Below are 18,406 nucleotides of genomic sequence, written 5' to 3'. Positions count from 1 at the left end.
TTCCTAATATTTTACACAACGTGTTTCTACAATACATAGAACCATTCCAGAGGGGGGGGGGGTCAAAATTCTCAATTTTATTTTTTTGGAGTACTCTAATCATACATATATAACTTTTCAGGAGATGCAAAATATAGTTGATTTTTAATATTTTTATACATATTGTCCTCTTTTGTAAGGAAGCAATATATATATATTTAGAGATATTCTCACAAGGTTTTGCTTCACGGCTCACTGGCCTATTTCATTGAAAGCACTTCCAATCATGTTCTTATTTACAAAACGCACAAAAAGTCAACAATTTCTACTGTTAGTCAAGTAATAATGGACCTAAGATGTCCATCTGTCTGTTAGAAACAAGATTGGGCCCAAACGGAAAAATAATTGAGTCGGTATGGCAAAATTTTTTAATTTAAATTTTGTAATGCCTATAACTCGGAAATTATAAGATTTAAATTTAAGGAAAGCCGAGCGCTTTCCAAAAATCTTTGTAATCGGATGGGAAACAAACAAAAGGCACGTGTTTCAAAATTTTACATGTCAAAGGTATCCTAATTTGAGCCCCCATAGCGAAGCCCCTGTAGCATTTGTAGTGCCCATTTTAATAACTTGAGCTCGAATACTCCTTCGCTACGCTCACGTCAAATTGTATTTCGAGCGGAACAGCCGTTTAGAAATGCCAGATTTATTTCCAAAAAAATTATTCTACCCCAGTGTGCATTGGCGTATAAGTTGGACCTACAGTAGTTCAAAATCGGGAAAAATATATTTAAACCAATTTTTTTTTTTACCATAAAAATTTTTGTATAGATCTTTTTTCACTAATAAGTTTAAAAAAAAATTAATTTTGTTACCTAAAAAAATTTAACCCTTTGACGACCATGGGGACACCAGTGTCCCAACACAAAAATATTGAATAACTAAATAACGAAAAAAAAGAATGGGTGCCATTTTAATTATAATTAATTCGTAAGCGTATCGCTTATTAATGTGTTTAGATTAAAACGAGTTCGGTTACAGCATTTTATACACTTCACCTTCGTGAGAAGGGTATATATAAGTTTGTCATTCCGTTTGTAATTTCCACAATATAATTTTCCGACCATATAAAGTGTATATATTAGGGTGATCAGCCCGGTTTTTAATAACCGGTTTTTTTGGTTAAGTCGGTTTCAGTTCTTTTGAAAACCTCACATTTCGAATATCGAAGAAACCGTGGTTTTCTCCTCGAATAGCCGGTTTTTTCTAAAAGTGTGTTTTTATGAGTTTTAGTGTAACTCAAAATCCATAAAACTTTTTTAAAACAAATACTCCAACTATTTTAGAAGACTTTTTATATTTAGAAAAATGTCTCAAGCGATCTGTAAAGCTTGAAAACTTACTCAATGCTTTGTTAACTACATATATGTCCTGCAAGTAGACTGAGTGAAAGATCATTTTCAATGTTTAGCTTTATAAAACGAAAAGAAAGAAGTCCATATACTCCAAAGCATTTAAACTGTGTTTTATTCCTAAGATATTATTTTAACTTTCATAAGGTTAACGATCTTCGGGTCAAATTTAACTCAAATAGAAAATATATATTTTTTTTGGAATTTTTTTTTTTAAAAAATAACCTAACGTAGTTGTTTAAATAAAATTCATAAAATATCGAAAATATCAACCACTCACTTTTAGAAGAAATTCAATTTTAATTTCAAAATGGGTCAAATTTGACTCGAAGAACTTGTGAACGTTAAAAGAAGTAATCAAAATTAGAATTAAAAAGTATTTAAGCGTTTTAAATACATGTTTTTTATCATAACACTCTGCTAAAAATGACACTTTTTGTCAGAACTTGAAAAGCGACCTAAAACCGTTTTCAAAGATTTTTAAACACCCTCAAAATTTTGTGCTATTTTGAAAAAACTGTTTTATACCGATTTCATAATCTTAAAGAATTATGCATAGGCAAAGAATTGAGTTTTCATAAAATGTATATTATAAAATATTGTGTAAGTTTTGATAAAAAGTTTCACTTTATTTGTTATTTTTTTTCGTAATTTTTCAAATTCAACAATAGTTATTTTAATTTGTTTCTATGGAAACCTATTTTTATTTGCACAATGTTTTAAAGACAATTTTATATAGACAAAAATGAGACATTACTTGTTAAAATCGGCTTATATTTCCAAAAGTTATTAAACTTTTCGAAAAAATTTACTTTGTAAATTCAAAATTTTAAAAATATTTTTTTTATAGTTTTTTTTTTGTTCTTTTGTTTATTCATATGAGCTGGGGGAGAAAATACTAAAAAATGTGTTAATGAAAAGTTGAATAACTTTTAAAATTTTCATCCGATTTGAATAACTAAAACCATGTTTTGTTAACAACTAAATTTCCTTTACTCATTGGTATAAATTTTAATAACACAGAGGAACAAAATTGACATTTTGGTTTGGTGCCGCGGAAAATGTTTTTGATAAAACATGTATGTGACATTTCATAGTCGAAACTATCTTTAGTTTTTTTTGAGCAGCTCTTGTTTTTAAGATATCGCGGTTTTATTTTTTTTGGTTTTTCTGTATTTTTTTCTCTTTTTGTTTGATTATTTCATAAATGGAGACTAAAATTAAAAATTATTTTTTGTACTGGTATTCTACACAAAATTATCTTTTCTTTGACATCAATTTTGTTTATCTAAATTTCAGGATATATTGGTGATATCGCAAGGATGTTGAAAATTAACTTTTTTCAGTTTCATCCTTATAAGTTTGACCTATGGTAAAAGGGTTCAAAATTTTTTCACTATATACAATAAAAACATATCAATAAACTAATTTATATAAATATATTGAAAATTCGCTGAAAATATACCAAACTATTTGGCAAATAACTCAAAGTTTTACAATATTTTTCATATGTTTTTCGTATTAAAAAATTATACAAATGTTAGTAACTTGAATGTTTTACACCTGCAAGATTATACATAAACTAAAGATTTAATCAAAAATTTTGTTTTTGCTAAATATAATTTCTCTTGTTATATTATTTCATTATGGCTAGTAAGATGAGATGCTGTGTTAAAGATCCTAATATGTTTTCCTACATTTGTGGCGAATATATATTAAAAGATCAGCGAAAATCAATTACATACACTGTTCTCCAATTGTATTTTGATTACTTTGGTATTCAAATTCGCAGCTTAGACAATTCCTGGATATATAATGTAGAAATAAATCTATATGTTTGTAAAAATTAATGTTTTTCTATAAAATACTAGTGTTTTTAATAAAAATGTTAAGATATTTTCACCAAAAACGCTGTAAATCACGTAAATACAAAATTCGCAATATTTTTAAAAACTTCAAATGAAGTATTTATATTTCTGTAGTTAGATTTAAATGTGTATTAAGAAATAAGACTAATGACTACCTAAAAATTTATTTATAAAAAAAATAGTTTTTTAGGATGTAAAATTTCGGGATATTAAATAAATATTTCATTAAATTTTTAACTAATTTTTCATTTTAATTAAAAACTATGTTCGCTATAATGCCTTGAATGTTCAGTGCTAAATTTTTATTTAAAATTTTCATAATGCACAATTTTATTAAGGATAAAGCTAAAAGAGTCAAATTTCAACTTTCCTGAATGATCAGACAAATATTCCAAAACAGCCATTAGAATTATTATAGTCAAAAGAAGCATATGTTTACGTATACCATCCTCATGCTAAAAAAATTTCACATTCTTAGCTGCATTACCCAAAATTTTTAAGAAAAACACAAAAAATAGGGTATTCAATGAAAATATAAAAACCGCGATATTTCGAAAAAATCAAGTATAACATAGTAATGAGGGTTCATCAGCTTGTACAAAACGTAGTTCAAATCTCGGGCACCAAAATCTCTGTTCCGCAGTGTAAGCCTTCTTATCAAAATACGCAACGAAATGCAACCAAAATCAAAAAAGTTGAGAAATTTTTTTTTTCTTTTAGATATTCTTAACATAAACAATACTTATTGCTTAAAACTGTATCAAAGTATACACTTCATTTTAAAGCGTAATTAATTTTCTTTCCAAAACCGTTAAAGAATTTAAAGTCGGATAAAAACTGACTGAGTTACAGGTCGATAAGTTGACAAACATCACTGAAATTTTTTTTTTTAGAATAACTTCTGAATTTGAGGGTGTTTCTGAAATTTTTAGACACAATTCGTAATGTACTCAGCAATACCTATAATCCACGCTGCGTCGTTTTCCAAGTTTAAACCGTGTAATTATATGATCTCTTTTTTGTTCTGTTATGTTTTTTCATGAGCTGTTTTTGATTTAATAACTATTTTTATAAATAAAACTTCTATTCTTCTTATTTTTAGGCGTTTTAATATTTTGCCAAATAACCGGATATTATTAAAAAAAACCGAAACCGGTTTATATTAAATTGCAATTTTTCTATGAAACCGAAAACCGGTTTCTAAAAAATGTCGAAGAATCGATCATCCTAGTATATATTCTGGATCTTTATAGATAGCGGAGTCTGTCCAAGACCCCAGAAATCTTCGGGATCCAAATCTTCAATAATTCTGTCAGACATGCTTTCGAGAAGTTTCCTATTTAAAATCAGCAAAATCGGTCCACAAATGGCTAAGATATGAGGAAAAAACCAGGACAATCTCGATTTTTGACCTATTTTTGAGCTATATCATTAATATAGACAATATGGATATCTAATAGGGTATTCAATTAATCGGTTAATCGAGCAAATAATTAATCGAGGTTTAGATTTATTCGGTTAATAATCGGTTAATTTAAAATTATTCGATTAACCGAATAATTTCTATTTTCATTTTAAATTTTAAATACAACAACGAATTTTGTGTATAAAAACATAAAAAAAACAGCAAATAAGGTATTTGAGATCATTTTTGTAAACATATCGCCTATTTGCTGCAACAACGTCCTAACTTAAAATCCGTGTTTTATGAACTGAGTAATACAAAGTTCATTAATCTTTAATATAGTATCATCTGTTTTCAAAAAAGTCAATTATTTTTTGTGTGAAATTGTCTTTTTGTTGTAAACATCAAAATTGAAATTCATGAAATTCGTATATTTGATAAGTAAAAATTTGGGTTAAATACAGATTAGAAAGATATTAACTACTTTTATATTTCTGAAATCGCATGATTTGTTGAAAATTTATTTAAGAAATATCATAATAATATTTAAATGTCATAAAATATTCAAAGACGTTTTTGAATTATGACGTTGTTGCAGCAAATGAGCGATGTGAGAGTTTTTTATGGTTTTAGTGAGATCTTCTGAAATAATATTTTACAAAAAGAATATAATTTAAACGATTTTTTTTCTTTAGATTTAAAAAACTTTTCTTGGAAAAAAACTCTCTCGCTGATTGTATATGTTGGAGAAATCAAAAGCATGATAAAGAATATTCCTTTTTGGATTGTTTTAGATTTTGATTAATTTAATAGTTCCGTTAAGTTATGATAAAAGTCTCAGTTTAGTCTATATATGTAAATACAAACAAAGTTTCAAAGACATGTAAATTAAATATGTCAGTTGTTATACATACTCACTAATCATGTTTATTGGATGTTCAAAAATATCTAATTTTAATTTGTATTTGAATTGTATTATTGAAATTTAAAGTGCAAAAAAAAGGAATTTCGGTTAATCGTCAGAAATTAATCGGTTTATTTGTTATTTGAAAATCGGCAATATTAAATTATTCGAACAGTTAACCGTCCAAAATTAATCGGTTAACCGATTAACGGTTAATCGATTGAATACCCTAATATCTAATGATAGATATTTTAAAGGCCTTTGCAACGACGTATATAAGACCATAGGACCTACAATGGGTCAAAATGGGAAAAAATATTTTTTAAACCGAATTTTTTTTTTCACCAAAAATTAAAAAATAAAAAAATTTAAAAAAAAAATTTAAATTTAAAAATAAAAATTTTGAATAACAATTGGAAAAAAAAATTTCCAAAAAATTAAAAAAAAACTTAAAAATATTTAAAATTTGTATTTTGAAGTATAATTTGGTGAAGGGTATATAAGATTCGGCACAGCCGAATATAGATCTCTTAGTTGTTATATTTAAACTTTTATCGTTTAATCAACAACATTTTTAATTGTTTTTTCAACATTTAAACTTCCAAATAAACGTTATCCAGTTTTGTTCAAATTTTCGGCATTTGTTTTTTAAATGATGGAGAACAATTTTAGATCGTGTGAGCATCGACAACCGAAGAAGTGATTAATAAGTGCCATCCTAACATGTATAGTGTACCGATTCACGAACTTCTTAATAACAACATTATTTTTCGAGTGTAGCATATAGAGTTTAAATGTGTAGATACAATCCAACCAACTGAAATACATACATACGTTCACAATAAAATATAATTTTAAATGTGATCAGCTAATGAAATCCACAAGATACTTATGATCTTTTACGGGAACTCTCTTACTTGCTCAGAGAGTCATGATCATGAATATAATTATTGTTATTGTTTTGTTTACACCATAAGTATGTATGTGTTTATAAGTTTGTATGGATATAACACGATCGGATGGATGCATTTCTGCTCAATGCATAATGGGAAATGTTGCATTCATTAGCAGAGAGATACAGAGAGCGGGTGAAATAATTATTAATAAACAATCAGCTGTTTTTTAACACTCATTCGCCGCTATTATTAAATCGATTGTGTGTGAGAGTGGGTATTGAATTTAACCGAAATGAGTCTGAGTATCGAATGGATAGAGTTGTTGGTTCTTGTTGTTGGTTGCATACACACATGTTTGAAGAATTATTATTAATTTTGTGTGCGAGTGTGTTTAAATAAATGTGTGTTTTTGTATTGTTTTATTTTTATTTTGCGTTCCACTTGAAAAACAACAGCAACAATACAAGAAGAATAAAACGAAAACAACAAAAGTCGCCTTTATTCATACGAGCCGAGTAGTAGTAAGCCTAACTAAAGTCATTTCAGTAATCAAACAAACGCGAGCGAAGCGAAGTGGTTGGTTTGGCCAACAAAACTAACTAATTGTGTGTGTTGTTGACTTTTAATTAATTTTTAATAAATTTTTACACTCATCTCCATACATCATACATTCATTCATATGTATGTATATAAAACTAATAAATATTTTATTTTACATTTTACCCAATTCGGTTTGAATTTAAATTTCAGTTCGGTTCGTTTCGTTTTGCCGCGTACGGTATTGTTTAGCTTTTTCTGGCATTTCGGAAGAAATTGGCATAAACAAATTTAACAAATTTCCTAGATAGTTGGAATACGCGTGGCTAAACTAAACAAGGAAAACTATTAATCAGTGTACACTCGTACTTACACTATTTTTGTAGTTGGTCTCTCTGGGTTTTGTTTTGGGTTGTTGTCACTGTGCGTGCTACAGAGTCAAATTGTGTTCAACATTTTGCGGTGAAATTGAATGAAAGAAAACAAAAAAGAGGGTGTGTTTTCTTTTGTTTTTCATAAATATTTCGAAATAAATTTAATAAATTTATTAATCAAATCATTTGCAAAAGTCTATAAATATCTAAAAAAATCCACCATAAATATAAAAAAGAAGTCATAATTAAATAATAATAATAGCAAAATCTTAGAAAAGAAAAGTCAATTTGAGTGAAATCCTTTGTTGTGTTTATTTTTCCTGATTTTGAAATCGTTCAAGATGGCGCATGTGCGATTCTGCTAAATGAAAAACAAAAAATCATTTGAATGGATGTAAAGTGATTGAATACAAACGCGAAAACAATACAAAAAAAATCATTTTCAAAATAAATCAAAATAATTGTGAAAACTAACCAGCAACATATTCGAAAAATATAAATAAAAATAAAGTTAATCAAAAAACAAATGATTATATCAATAAAAAATAATTATAATTAATTAAATAAAGAAAAATAATAATAAATCGCCTTCTTACCAAGTAAAATAAATTTAAAATCAATTAAATCCCATTTATTTTCAATAATCTTCTGTTTGTGTATAAGAAACTATTCTTTGTTTATTTTTAAAAAAATAGAAAAATCAAATAAATAAAAAAAGAAAACAAAACAAAGCATTTAAATTTCCCAACGACCACCACAAAGTGTGTTTATTTTTTTTTATTTCTGTGCTTTATATAAAAAAAATAAAGAATAAAAATATATTTTTATCCAATTAAGCCAAATAGCAAATAAGTGAAAATGTCTTCGAATATATTTAAATCGTTTTTGCTTTTATTGTTATTCCAACAAGGTGTATTCGCAAAATCAAATGATGATACTGCAATGAAAGCTTATAGTCTTCGCAAATCATCGAGACAAGAATCAGCTGTTTCTGAGGATTCAGTGGTAAGTAAATAAATGTAAATACCAACTATATTATTTTGTAAAAAAACTTCCCCTCTTTCATGTTATTAGAAAATAGATATTCTCTTTTGGCAGGCATCAAGAAACAGTGTTGCTAACTAATGTTTGCAAATAGATTCGTTGGTGCTTATATTTAATTGTGTCTATGATTTTATGATTTAAAAGAATAGTTTTCATTTGATTAACCTGCATTTTTGAACAATATTATTTATTTGGTACTTTTTAAACATGTTCTCAAAATGCTAAAAACATCTTGTAAATCGTATTTCACGGTATTTTAGAAATATGTAGTTCTTTGGTACTTTTTTAAACTTGTTTGTACTATTTTAAATATGCAGTTCCTTTTATACGGGATTTACAATATATGGTTCTTTTCGTTTTTGTCATTTTGAAGGGTACATATCAATCACCTTCGTGAGAAGGGTATATATAAGTTTGTCATTCTGTTTGTAATTTCCACAATATAATTTTCCAACCATATAAAGTATATACATATATTCTGGATCATTATAGATAGCGGAGTCGATTAAGCCATGTCCGTCTGTCTGTCTGTTGAAATCAATTTTCCGAAATCAACATACACGATTAATACACCAATATCTCCCGAATCCTTCAGGCTCGGTTGCTTTTTAAAATCGAGAAAATCGGTCAACAAATGGCTGAGATTTTTTACCTATATCTGGATTACTAAGTCATTAATATAGACAATATCTAATGATACTTTGCAACGACGTATATAAGACCATAGTAAGTTAGACCTACAATGGGTCAAAATCGTAAAAAAAAATTTTAATCCGAATTTTTTTTTTCACAAAATTTTTTTTTTTTCGCAAAATTTAAATAAAATATTGAAAAAACAAAAAAAAATGTTAAATTTAAAAAAACAATTCGAAATTTTTTTTTCCAAAAAATTTAAAAAAACATCTTTGGAAAACAAATAAATTTTGTTTACCTAAGAATATTTAAAATTTGTATTTTGAAGTACAATTTGGTGGAGGGTATATAAGATTTGGCGCAGCCGAATATAGCTCACTTGTTTATTCTCACTTAGTTATTAAACAAAGACACTATAGTATTTTTTGCTTCGAAAATGTTGAATTTTGTGCCAACAAAGCGTCATATGCGGGCAGTTTTGCTGTACTTCTTTAATTTGAAAAAAGTGCTGATTATGGTGAATGTTTGCGAACAGCTGGATTCATCCAAAAACTGGGAAATTGGGTACCATACGAATTGAAGCCGAGCTACCTTGAAAGATGATTTTGCATGTCCGAAATGCAGCTTGAAAGCTATAAAAGAAAATCATTTTTGCACGAATCATTGCAATGAAAAATGGATCCATGGCGCTAAGGTAATTCTCTGTATTTGGTGGGACCAAATGGGACCTATCTATTATGAGCTGATGAAATCAGGCAAGATCATCACAAGTAACCTGTACCGAACACCACTGATTCGTTTGAAGCGTACATTGGTCAAAAAACGCTCAGAATATGGGGCCAGACATGAAACTGTAATATTCCATAATGACAACACTCGAACACATGTTGCAATACCTGTTAAAAACTATTTAGAGCGAAGTGGTTGGTTAGTTTTGCCTCACTACTATTTGTTTCGATTGATGCAGAACGCTCTCTCTGGGATACGCTTCACTTTGGAACAGAGTATCCAAAATTTACTTGATTCGTTCTTGGCATCAAAATATGAGCAGTTATTTTGGCTCGGAATCCATATGTTTCCAGAATGAATGTTTCAAAATAAAAGCTAAAAGTATTATTAAAAAATGATGCTTTAACGATCGTTAAATCACTTTAAAGTTGGGAAAATCAAAGGAAAACCCGTTCAGTCTACAGTTTATCATGTTCCTTAGATGTTCAATATTTTTAAAATAACTAAAAACTTAAATTTTGAAATAGTACATATTTGTACTGATTTTGGTACTATTTTTTGTGAACACAGAAAAAACTACCGTTTCAATTCAAATATATATCACATATTGAACTGGTTTCAATTATTTTATAATTGAATCAAGTATTCATGTGCTCAAAAACAAAATTTTCTGATATTTTCTATTGAATTTTAAGTTTTGAATTTGATAATTTTGACAATTGAATATACATTATCAAATTCAAAACTCAATAGAAAATATCAGAAAATTTTGTTTTTGAGCACATGAATACTTGATTCAATTATGAATTAATTGAAACCAGTTCAATATGTGATAAATGTTTGAATTGAAATATAATTTTTTCTGTGAAGTATAAAAATAACTTTTGTGAAAATTTAATTGAAACTGAAACTAATTTGTTCATTCCATACTTTTTAATATCTAAACATAGTCAGAAAGTAATTGCAAAAACATTTTTTTTTTTAATTTAAATAATTTATTTTCGTGAATGATTTTCTGAAGTTAGTCTTGTATGGGAGCTATGATTAATTATCGCCATTATGTTGATACCAACACTTTTAAGAGATTTATACTCGTTAAAGTGATTTTCGGAAGCGGGCGTTATTTGGTTTGACAACTGACAGTAGCCAATGGAGCATTACGCGAGAGAACAAAACGACATGAAAACAGAGTTCTTTCTGCCTAAATTAGATGAAATTGACGGCATATGGTTTCAACAAGAGTGATGGAGTGATCGTCATAACATTTGGTAACGTGAATTTTGTATATAAGTGTTCTAAGTCGATAGGTATACTTTAAGGTGGGTGCTAAATTAATATTTTTGGACGTTGCAAATATCTGCACCCACTATGGTGGTGTAGGGTATAAAAATATCCACCGTAACTCTCCGAAAATTGTATATTTCAATTACGCCAGTTGACATTTATCAGTGGTTATTTATAGAAATAATTACAGCAATATTCTTATCTTGTTTATTTGCCACGATATTTTATTTCAGTGAGGAGGCACTAATAAAATAAACATAATATAATTGTAATCATTTATTACATGTCAAGTCCATCCTATTCAGATCTTCAAAAGCGGTTCGATAATATGGTCAATGGAGGTCCAATTACACATCATGAAATTCAAGATCTCTTGTCTGTTTGTATCCAGTAATGAATACTGTGCTTATTGACAAAGCTGTTAGTCGAAAATGAGCATTGTAGTCAGTGTTCTTAAAATTGTGACCACCCACTCTAAACGTTGATCATTCATGAACTTCTGCATTATCGAAATTAATACCTTGACTAATGTGTTGACTTTGTCGGATCATAAAAAATCTTTTGTTCCTATGAGAAACTCTTTATAAAGCTCTACAAAGCAGTTTCAATATTAAAATTTGTAAGCAACTCATGTAAAACTTTGTTTAATTTATCTTTAACTTGTTAAGTTTACTTGGTCAGAACTGCTAATGATCAAATGGGCACATACTAATTACTCAAACAAATAACGATGTTTTTGTAAAATGATCTACATCGCATTTAATCATTTATTTTGTGTAAATAAATGTTTATCTTGCATTCAATATTATGTTTGAAACTATGTTGACCTAAAAAACAGATATCGAAAACTGAACCATTGCACTAAGTGAGTGTTACTGAATTAGTTTGAAGTGATCTGGTAGTCTAATTTATTAGAATCGACTTCATTCTACTTCTGAGAATCTTTTCTGAATGAGCTAATGAACGCATACTTATCCTGTAGGCGACTAAGCTTTAATATGTACTTTGTTAGTGTAAAAATGTAACTAAAGTATCCGATTTTTATATTTTCTTAAGGTTGTTTACATAATTATAACTACATATTACATTTACTGTAACACTAAAAATTAAATCCCAACTTTTCAATAAAATTCTCTCTAACCCAATAAAGGTTTTTCGCAGTACTTGTTTCTGAACTTTGGTACTCAAAAACAAGTGAATCATCAGTAGTTATTTGTGAAGTGCTTTTAAGTAGTTTATTTAACGAAACTGAAGCACACAGGAAATCGGTTTTCAACTAAGTACTGTGCGAGTATGCTCATACAAATAATTTATCTTTCTGAGCGGATGCATATGTACATTTAACAACAAATAGTTAATATGCTACCACCAGTTTGGTTTTACCAAATTTATTTTAATAGTACGCAGAAACTGACCGCTGCTAAATTTATTTTTCCATTTTCGCTTTCGCCGGATAATGCTTATCACTGTCAGAATTCAATGTTGTTTGTCAAAAATGTTTACATTTTTTTACATTTACTAAAAATTGTTTATATTTTATTTCTATTCTGTTCTGGAAATTTGTTGTTTATTTGAAAATGATTTTTGTAAGAAATATTTGAAAATTAAAGGTTGCCGGGAATTAAAATTGTATGGTACGTGATTTATAAAAATATGTATAAATTTTTGAGGAATTCTATGTTTCAGTTCTTAGAAATATATTAAACATATGAACTGTCCAAGTCGTCAGCTTCAGATTATACCACCAACAATTTTATTATTAAGCGTGTAATTTTAACATGATAATATCAACCTTGGCGCCTTACAAGAAGTCAGTACTGTGATATGAAATAACAAGTTATATAGGGAATTATAGAAGTCGTTATCAGTTAAAATGGAAACAAAGCATGAAATAGGCTGGAAAATGTCGAAGGTTTTTGCTGCTCCTCTTGTGCAATCAAAATATTGCTATTTAAATAATATTCGTATTACTATTTTCTTCAGAGTATACCTGATCCGGATTTAGGTCATATGTACTCCGCCTAAAGGGGGAGTTTTGCCTGTCCTCTTGTGGAATATGACTATAAATACTCTGCAGATATGACGACAAAAGCACAAGCGAATGATATTGCTGTAGTATCTGGTAAATCAATCTGAATGTCGACTTGCATGAATCTGCGCTAAGGTAACTAAATATATGGAGTAGCTCCTGTGGATTAAGTGTAAATTCCTGGAAAACGGAGTAAAATGTTGGAAATTTGTTACTCTTTGATTGAATGAGAAAGAACGATTTCGAATAGTTTTATGTATCAATAGTTCTTTGAAAAATGTTCATCACAGAACTTTTGGGAAGGTACTGAGGTCTGTTGCGATTTTGATAACAGAAACGATAAGTTGAACGTCATCTAAAACAGTTTTCACACAGTTGATTTGAAGCCAAACATTGGACTGAGGAATAAGTTACCGAATTTCATCAGAACACATTTCATTATAGTACTGGTGCTCCAGCAAATCAATACCAATAATCACCTTCGCTCTCTCCAGTACGTGATCGATGACATCCAAAATACACTTTGAAGCACCGGCCCATACATGGGAGTTGTATTCCATTTTCGGTCGGATAATGGAGATTAGATGGACTGAAGTAATTCCTACACCGTTTCAGAAAACCGAGACACTTGAAAGCTTCTTACGAAGCCAGCCCAAAACATCAAGAGCTTCTGATTCCACAATATTTACACCACCCATAAATACAGATATTTGCAGTCAACTACAGGTGGAGATTTCTTAATTAGAATACTGTTATCCAGCCTGCAATTAGATCCATATTGGATGTATATTCGATATCCCTGTTGATCTACGAATGCCGGGAGTCTCTCAACGAGATAAAGGAACTATACCGGCAACTTAGTTGCGAATGATATTGCTAAACGATGTTCGACGATGTATAAGATGATGATCAACTAATTGATTAGCTTTTCACTGGATCTAAGTAAGCTGGTGATTCAGTTGAGTTTATGTCAACGAACCCACATGCCGAGTTGCAAGAAGAACGGCATCGCTGATCGATGTTCTTATTAGAGAACTTATGTTGATCTTAACATGACACTGAGTCATAGGACACATGTTCATCATGGGTCTTGCTTTCAACGACTTTGAAGGGTTTGTCATGATGACGGGTTGGACTCTTTCTTACTTCTTCACATGAGAAACAAGATGGTTTGAAGAAATTGTAGTGATATCACCTAACCGTGTCAGTTGCTTCAGAGTAATATAGCGGGTTCAAAGGCTAACGCAATGTTTACGAAATTGTGGGAAAATTTAGCTACTTAATAAATAAAGGACATCGAATATTATGCAAGAATGACATCAACGTATCCAATTCTCTATTTATTTGGCAATAAGACTAATTCTAATCATAATCCACCAACAATATTTTTTACATGATGTTGAAAATTATTTGGAAGCCAAACAATGCCTGTCTCTCACAAATAGGTTCAGGAATGAATATTATTTTTTCCTATTATGCATTAATGACTTCGGCATATAAATTTATATCAATGTATTTTTGAACCCATTCCATGACCTTCAATTCTTCGTGTACTGGTTTTTCTTTAGATCGTTAATACAAAGATTTATGTTCTCTGTAATATTCACTTGTGTTAACATTGAGATTACTTTAAATATACTAAATGTCTAGGAGCTAAAAATAAAACGTTCATAAAAACGTCATTAAATTCATTGAACAAATCATCAGTTTGACAACACTGCCACACTCCTTTAACACATGTCAAATAAATACTCTCACACCCTTACAATTTTCATTTCGTTGGGTTTATCAGCCAGCAAGTCAGCCTTTCAGTCAGTCAGTTACTCACTCATTCACTGCGTCAGCCAGTGTTTCCTTTGTACATTATTGTACATGTTGTTGCTCTTCTCTGCTCCTCTTGCTATTGTTGTGTTTTTGTGGGTTTATTGAACTACATGCCTCTACAACTACTTACAACCGAATTGTGGATAAGAGAGCAAAGGCAACAGAAAAGGAAACTCTGCTGCTAAAGTATTTGGCGCCGGTCTGTCGCATTTTGCCGGTAGTGTTTAGTTTTGCTCATTTCGTTTCATTTTCATGCAGGCTTTTCCTTTAGTTTTCATTTCCATTTCATTGTTTTTTCTATTTTTTTTTGCACTGTGTTTTACAGACAATTTCACTCATTCTCAATTTGTTTTTGAATTTTGTTTTTATTGTAACAGACATACGTGTATAATTTACTTTTTTCTATGTCCTTTTTAACAAGAGCAAATTGAGTGAGTGCTAATGTGTTGGAGTGTTTATTTTTGTTTTGTTTGTCGGTGACCTTTAAATTTGTTGTGTCCATTTTTCACTCAAACTTTTGCATGTGATTCATGATCGATTATTGTGGGAGAATTTCAAAAAGGAATGGACAAAGAAGATTTTTTTAATAAATTAGTAATTTGTGTGTCTGGTGAAAAGGGTTTGAATTAATTTAAAACATGATTTAATAAATGACAAATGACTCATAACGGAAATGCGAAAAAATTTACTTGTGTTTTTTTTTGGATTCTGAAGTAATCAGAATACAAAGGCTTGTATATTAACATTCTGTTTCAAAAAGGATATTTTTGAAATATTGTTTCTGCCTTGATATCTAAATCTTATAACTAAAACAATTATTGATCTCTTAATAAAGAAACATATTTGGCAAATTAGTCTCAGATTAGATGAGAGGTAAATTAGCTCTTGATCTGTCTTGAGTTAATGCAAGTAGCCTTGCGAGCGAGTTCGAATGATGATGTAATTTTGACAAGTAAGCTTCACGACTTTTTCTAAATTCATCCTAGACCAAAGGCACATCTAAGTCTCCGTGGATGTTCCCATTTCTTGTACCATGAAACTCCCGTCATGGTTCTAAGAATTGTGCCCTCTGTATGAGATCTATACTGGTATTGCTTGCTGTTACCCATAATTAGATTCTGTATGTCCAAATTGGTTTTAAGACCGTCTTATACAGGATGACTTTGTATTTAAGGCTTAATTTCGATTTATGGTGGATTAGCCAGGGTAAATTAGAAGCTTTTTGTTTCATGTGGAGCCCTTTGTGTTCTATGTGCCGACGCCAAGTAAGGCGTCTATCGAAATGAATAGAAACGTGGACAGACTGTGGTATGTTCATACTGTTTTGTATTACTCGTGGACAGCTTTCTCTCCTAAATGTAAACGTTATGTGCTTACTTTTGATTTCATTTACTTGTATTCTCCAATTTTTTAACCACGTCTTCATGCCTCTGAGATAATTATCTAGGTTTTAGATGCTACATTCGAGTCCACGTAAAAACTAAGAATTGAAGTGTCATGTGCAAAGGTGGAAATGATTAATTCTTCGGTCTTGGACAAATCAGAGTTGTATAATAGGTGCTGGGTTGGTCCTAGAACACTTCCCTGATCTACACCACCATTGATCGCATAAACAAACGATCCGATAGGTAAAGGCACTGCTACACGTTCAATATATGTATATTGACCGCGATCCAGTATCGCGATATTTATTGAACGTGTAGCATGTAGTATTGATGGATCGCGATCCAAATCGCAGAATAATCTAATTTTGCGTGATCTATTACAATGAATCGCGATCCAAATATAACAATATATATTAAACGTTTAGCAGTGCCCTAAGATTCTAGTATTTTGGCAATAGGCAAATGCCTGGACAACATCTTGAAATATTACCGAGCAGTACTTTTTTAGTTCGAAAGTTTTTTTGTATCTCTCCAGGTGGGCGGTTAACTTGCTCAGTTGTTGCGTGATGCTCACGGAATCTGAATTGATGATCTATTTCAGAATGTTAAAATTTTCCCTTGGATTTTTATTTAAAATAGTTTAGACAAACAAGGCAATAAGCTTCGGTACTCGCTTGGGTATCATTATAATTTGGGAGATTTTTCAATCATTCGGAAAAACTCCTAGAGACAAGGTCGCATTGAATAATACTGTGAACACAATAATTGCCACGTCTGGTAGGTTTCCAATCACGGAAGGTGTAATTAAATCATAACCTGGAGATTTTCTTAATTTAAGATTGTCCTTTATGATCCTCTGAACATCTTCTATACTAACATTGATTAGTTCAGAGTCTGTCTCTAGGGGAACTGGTAAGTCCCCTAATACAGAATTATTTGTTGGGGGGTTTGGTTGGATCACATTACTTAAATGTTCTGCGAAAACTATGGATTTATCCTTTGTACTACGATTATCGGTCTTTGATCCTCTACAGGTGCCTTAATGTTTTCAGCTGCCTTCCAATGGGAGAAGTTTGTGTGTTTAATACTGGTTAAACTTTTAATGTAGTTGCGATTTCTGCGATCCTCTTCCACATTTGTATCAAATGAGCAAGAATGTGGTCAAGAGTGAAAAATTCCAGGGATATCTCTAGTTTAAGCAGACTATAATTAATTACCAAATATATTTTCATAAGTTTTAAAGCAAAATTTGCCAGTTATACTTATTAATCAGTATTTAGCGCTAACAAATGCATAATTATCCATATCCATACACATACACTCTCTTCTGTTGACTGATTAATGTCACCCATTCGAGTGATAATAGCCCACATAGGCAACAATGCATTACATGTGAGTACGGAGACATTGTCAGCTCATATGGCTGACCCTAAATCCCTAATCGTTTGATGGTATGCTACGACATACAATTCTAATTCATCATGGCATTCATGCTCGTAGTTTTCTATGGGTATTGGGCTCGCTACTCTCGTTTAATGTGGCTGTTTGCAAGCATTTGTACGAGGGTTATGCAGAAAGTCATATGAAGCTTGTAATTGTGCAACAAGGTTTATTGATTCTTTAGAAACATCTTTCATTATATATAATTGGACTAGTGGCTAAAAAATACATGATATTCCTTTGAAAGTCCTTCCAGTGAAATTATCTAAGAGAGTATTCAAAACAAAATAATGTTTTTTGAATTTCCTGCAATTGTAATTCCTGTAATTTTGTGAAAACTCTAAGCTATATTAACCCAAGTATTATATGTATTTAAAGGACTTTTCAAACTGACCTCGTATGTACAAATAGAGCCAATTTTAGCATACTCTGTGTACATACATACAAACAAACATATGTATGCAAGCGTGCCTGTGTATGTTTATTTTCCAATGTTTACGATAATGATGTTATCGGTATTTTGACTATAGTCATATACGAGTAGTAGGTTCCCTGTGACTACTGCATTTACTGCATGCTGTCTACACATGCAATTTGTATGTCTGATTGCACACACATCAAAACAAATGAACATACTTGTACATACATATTACAAATATACAA

At 30.1% G+C, this 18,406-nt stretch overlaps 1 protein-coding gene across 1 annotated transcript in view; it reads left to right on the top strand.

The window, feature by feature from the left end:
• Window positions 1–8,218: 8,218 nt before the first annotated feature.
• Mmp2 (Matrix metalloproteinase 2) overlaps window positions 8,219–18,406 on the top strand; it is a 759,503-nt gene continuing 749,315 nt past the window's right edge. Inside the window, exon 1 of the mRNA XM_065512268.1 lies at window positions 8,219–8,380. Within this exon, the coding sequence (XP_065368340.1) occupies window positions 8,234–8,380 (147 nt within the window). The 5' untranslated portion in view covers window positions 8,219–8,233. The remainder of the gene's footprint in view (window positions 8,381–18,406) is intronic.

This window comes from Calliphora vicina, chromosome 5 (assembly GCF_958450345.1).
Source record: "Calliphora vicina chromosome 5, idCalVici1.1, whole genome shotgun sequence".
Taxonomy (NCBI): domain Eukaryota; kingdom Metazoa; phylum Arthropoda; class Insecta; order Diptera; family Calliphoridae; genus Calliphora; species Calliphora vicina.
This window is presented reverse-complemented; position numbering and strand designations above follow the sequence as displayed.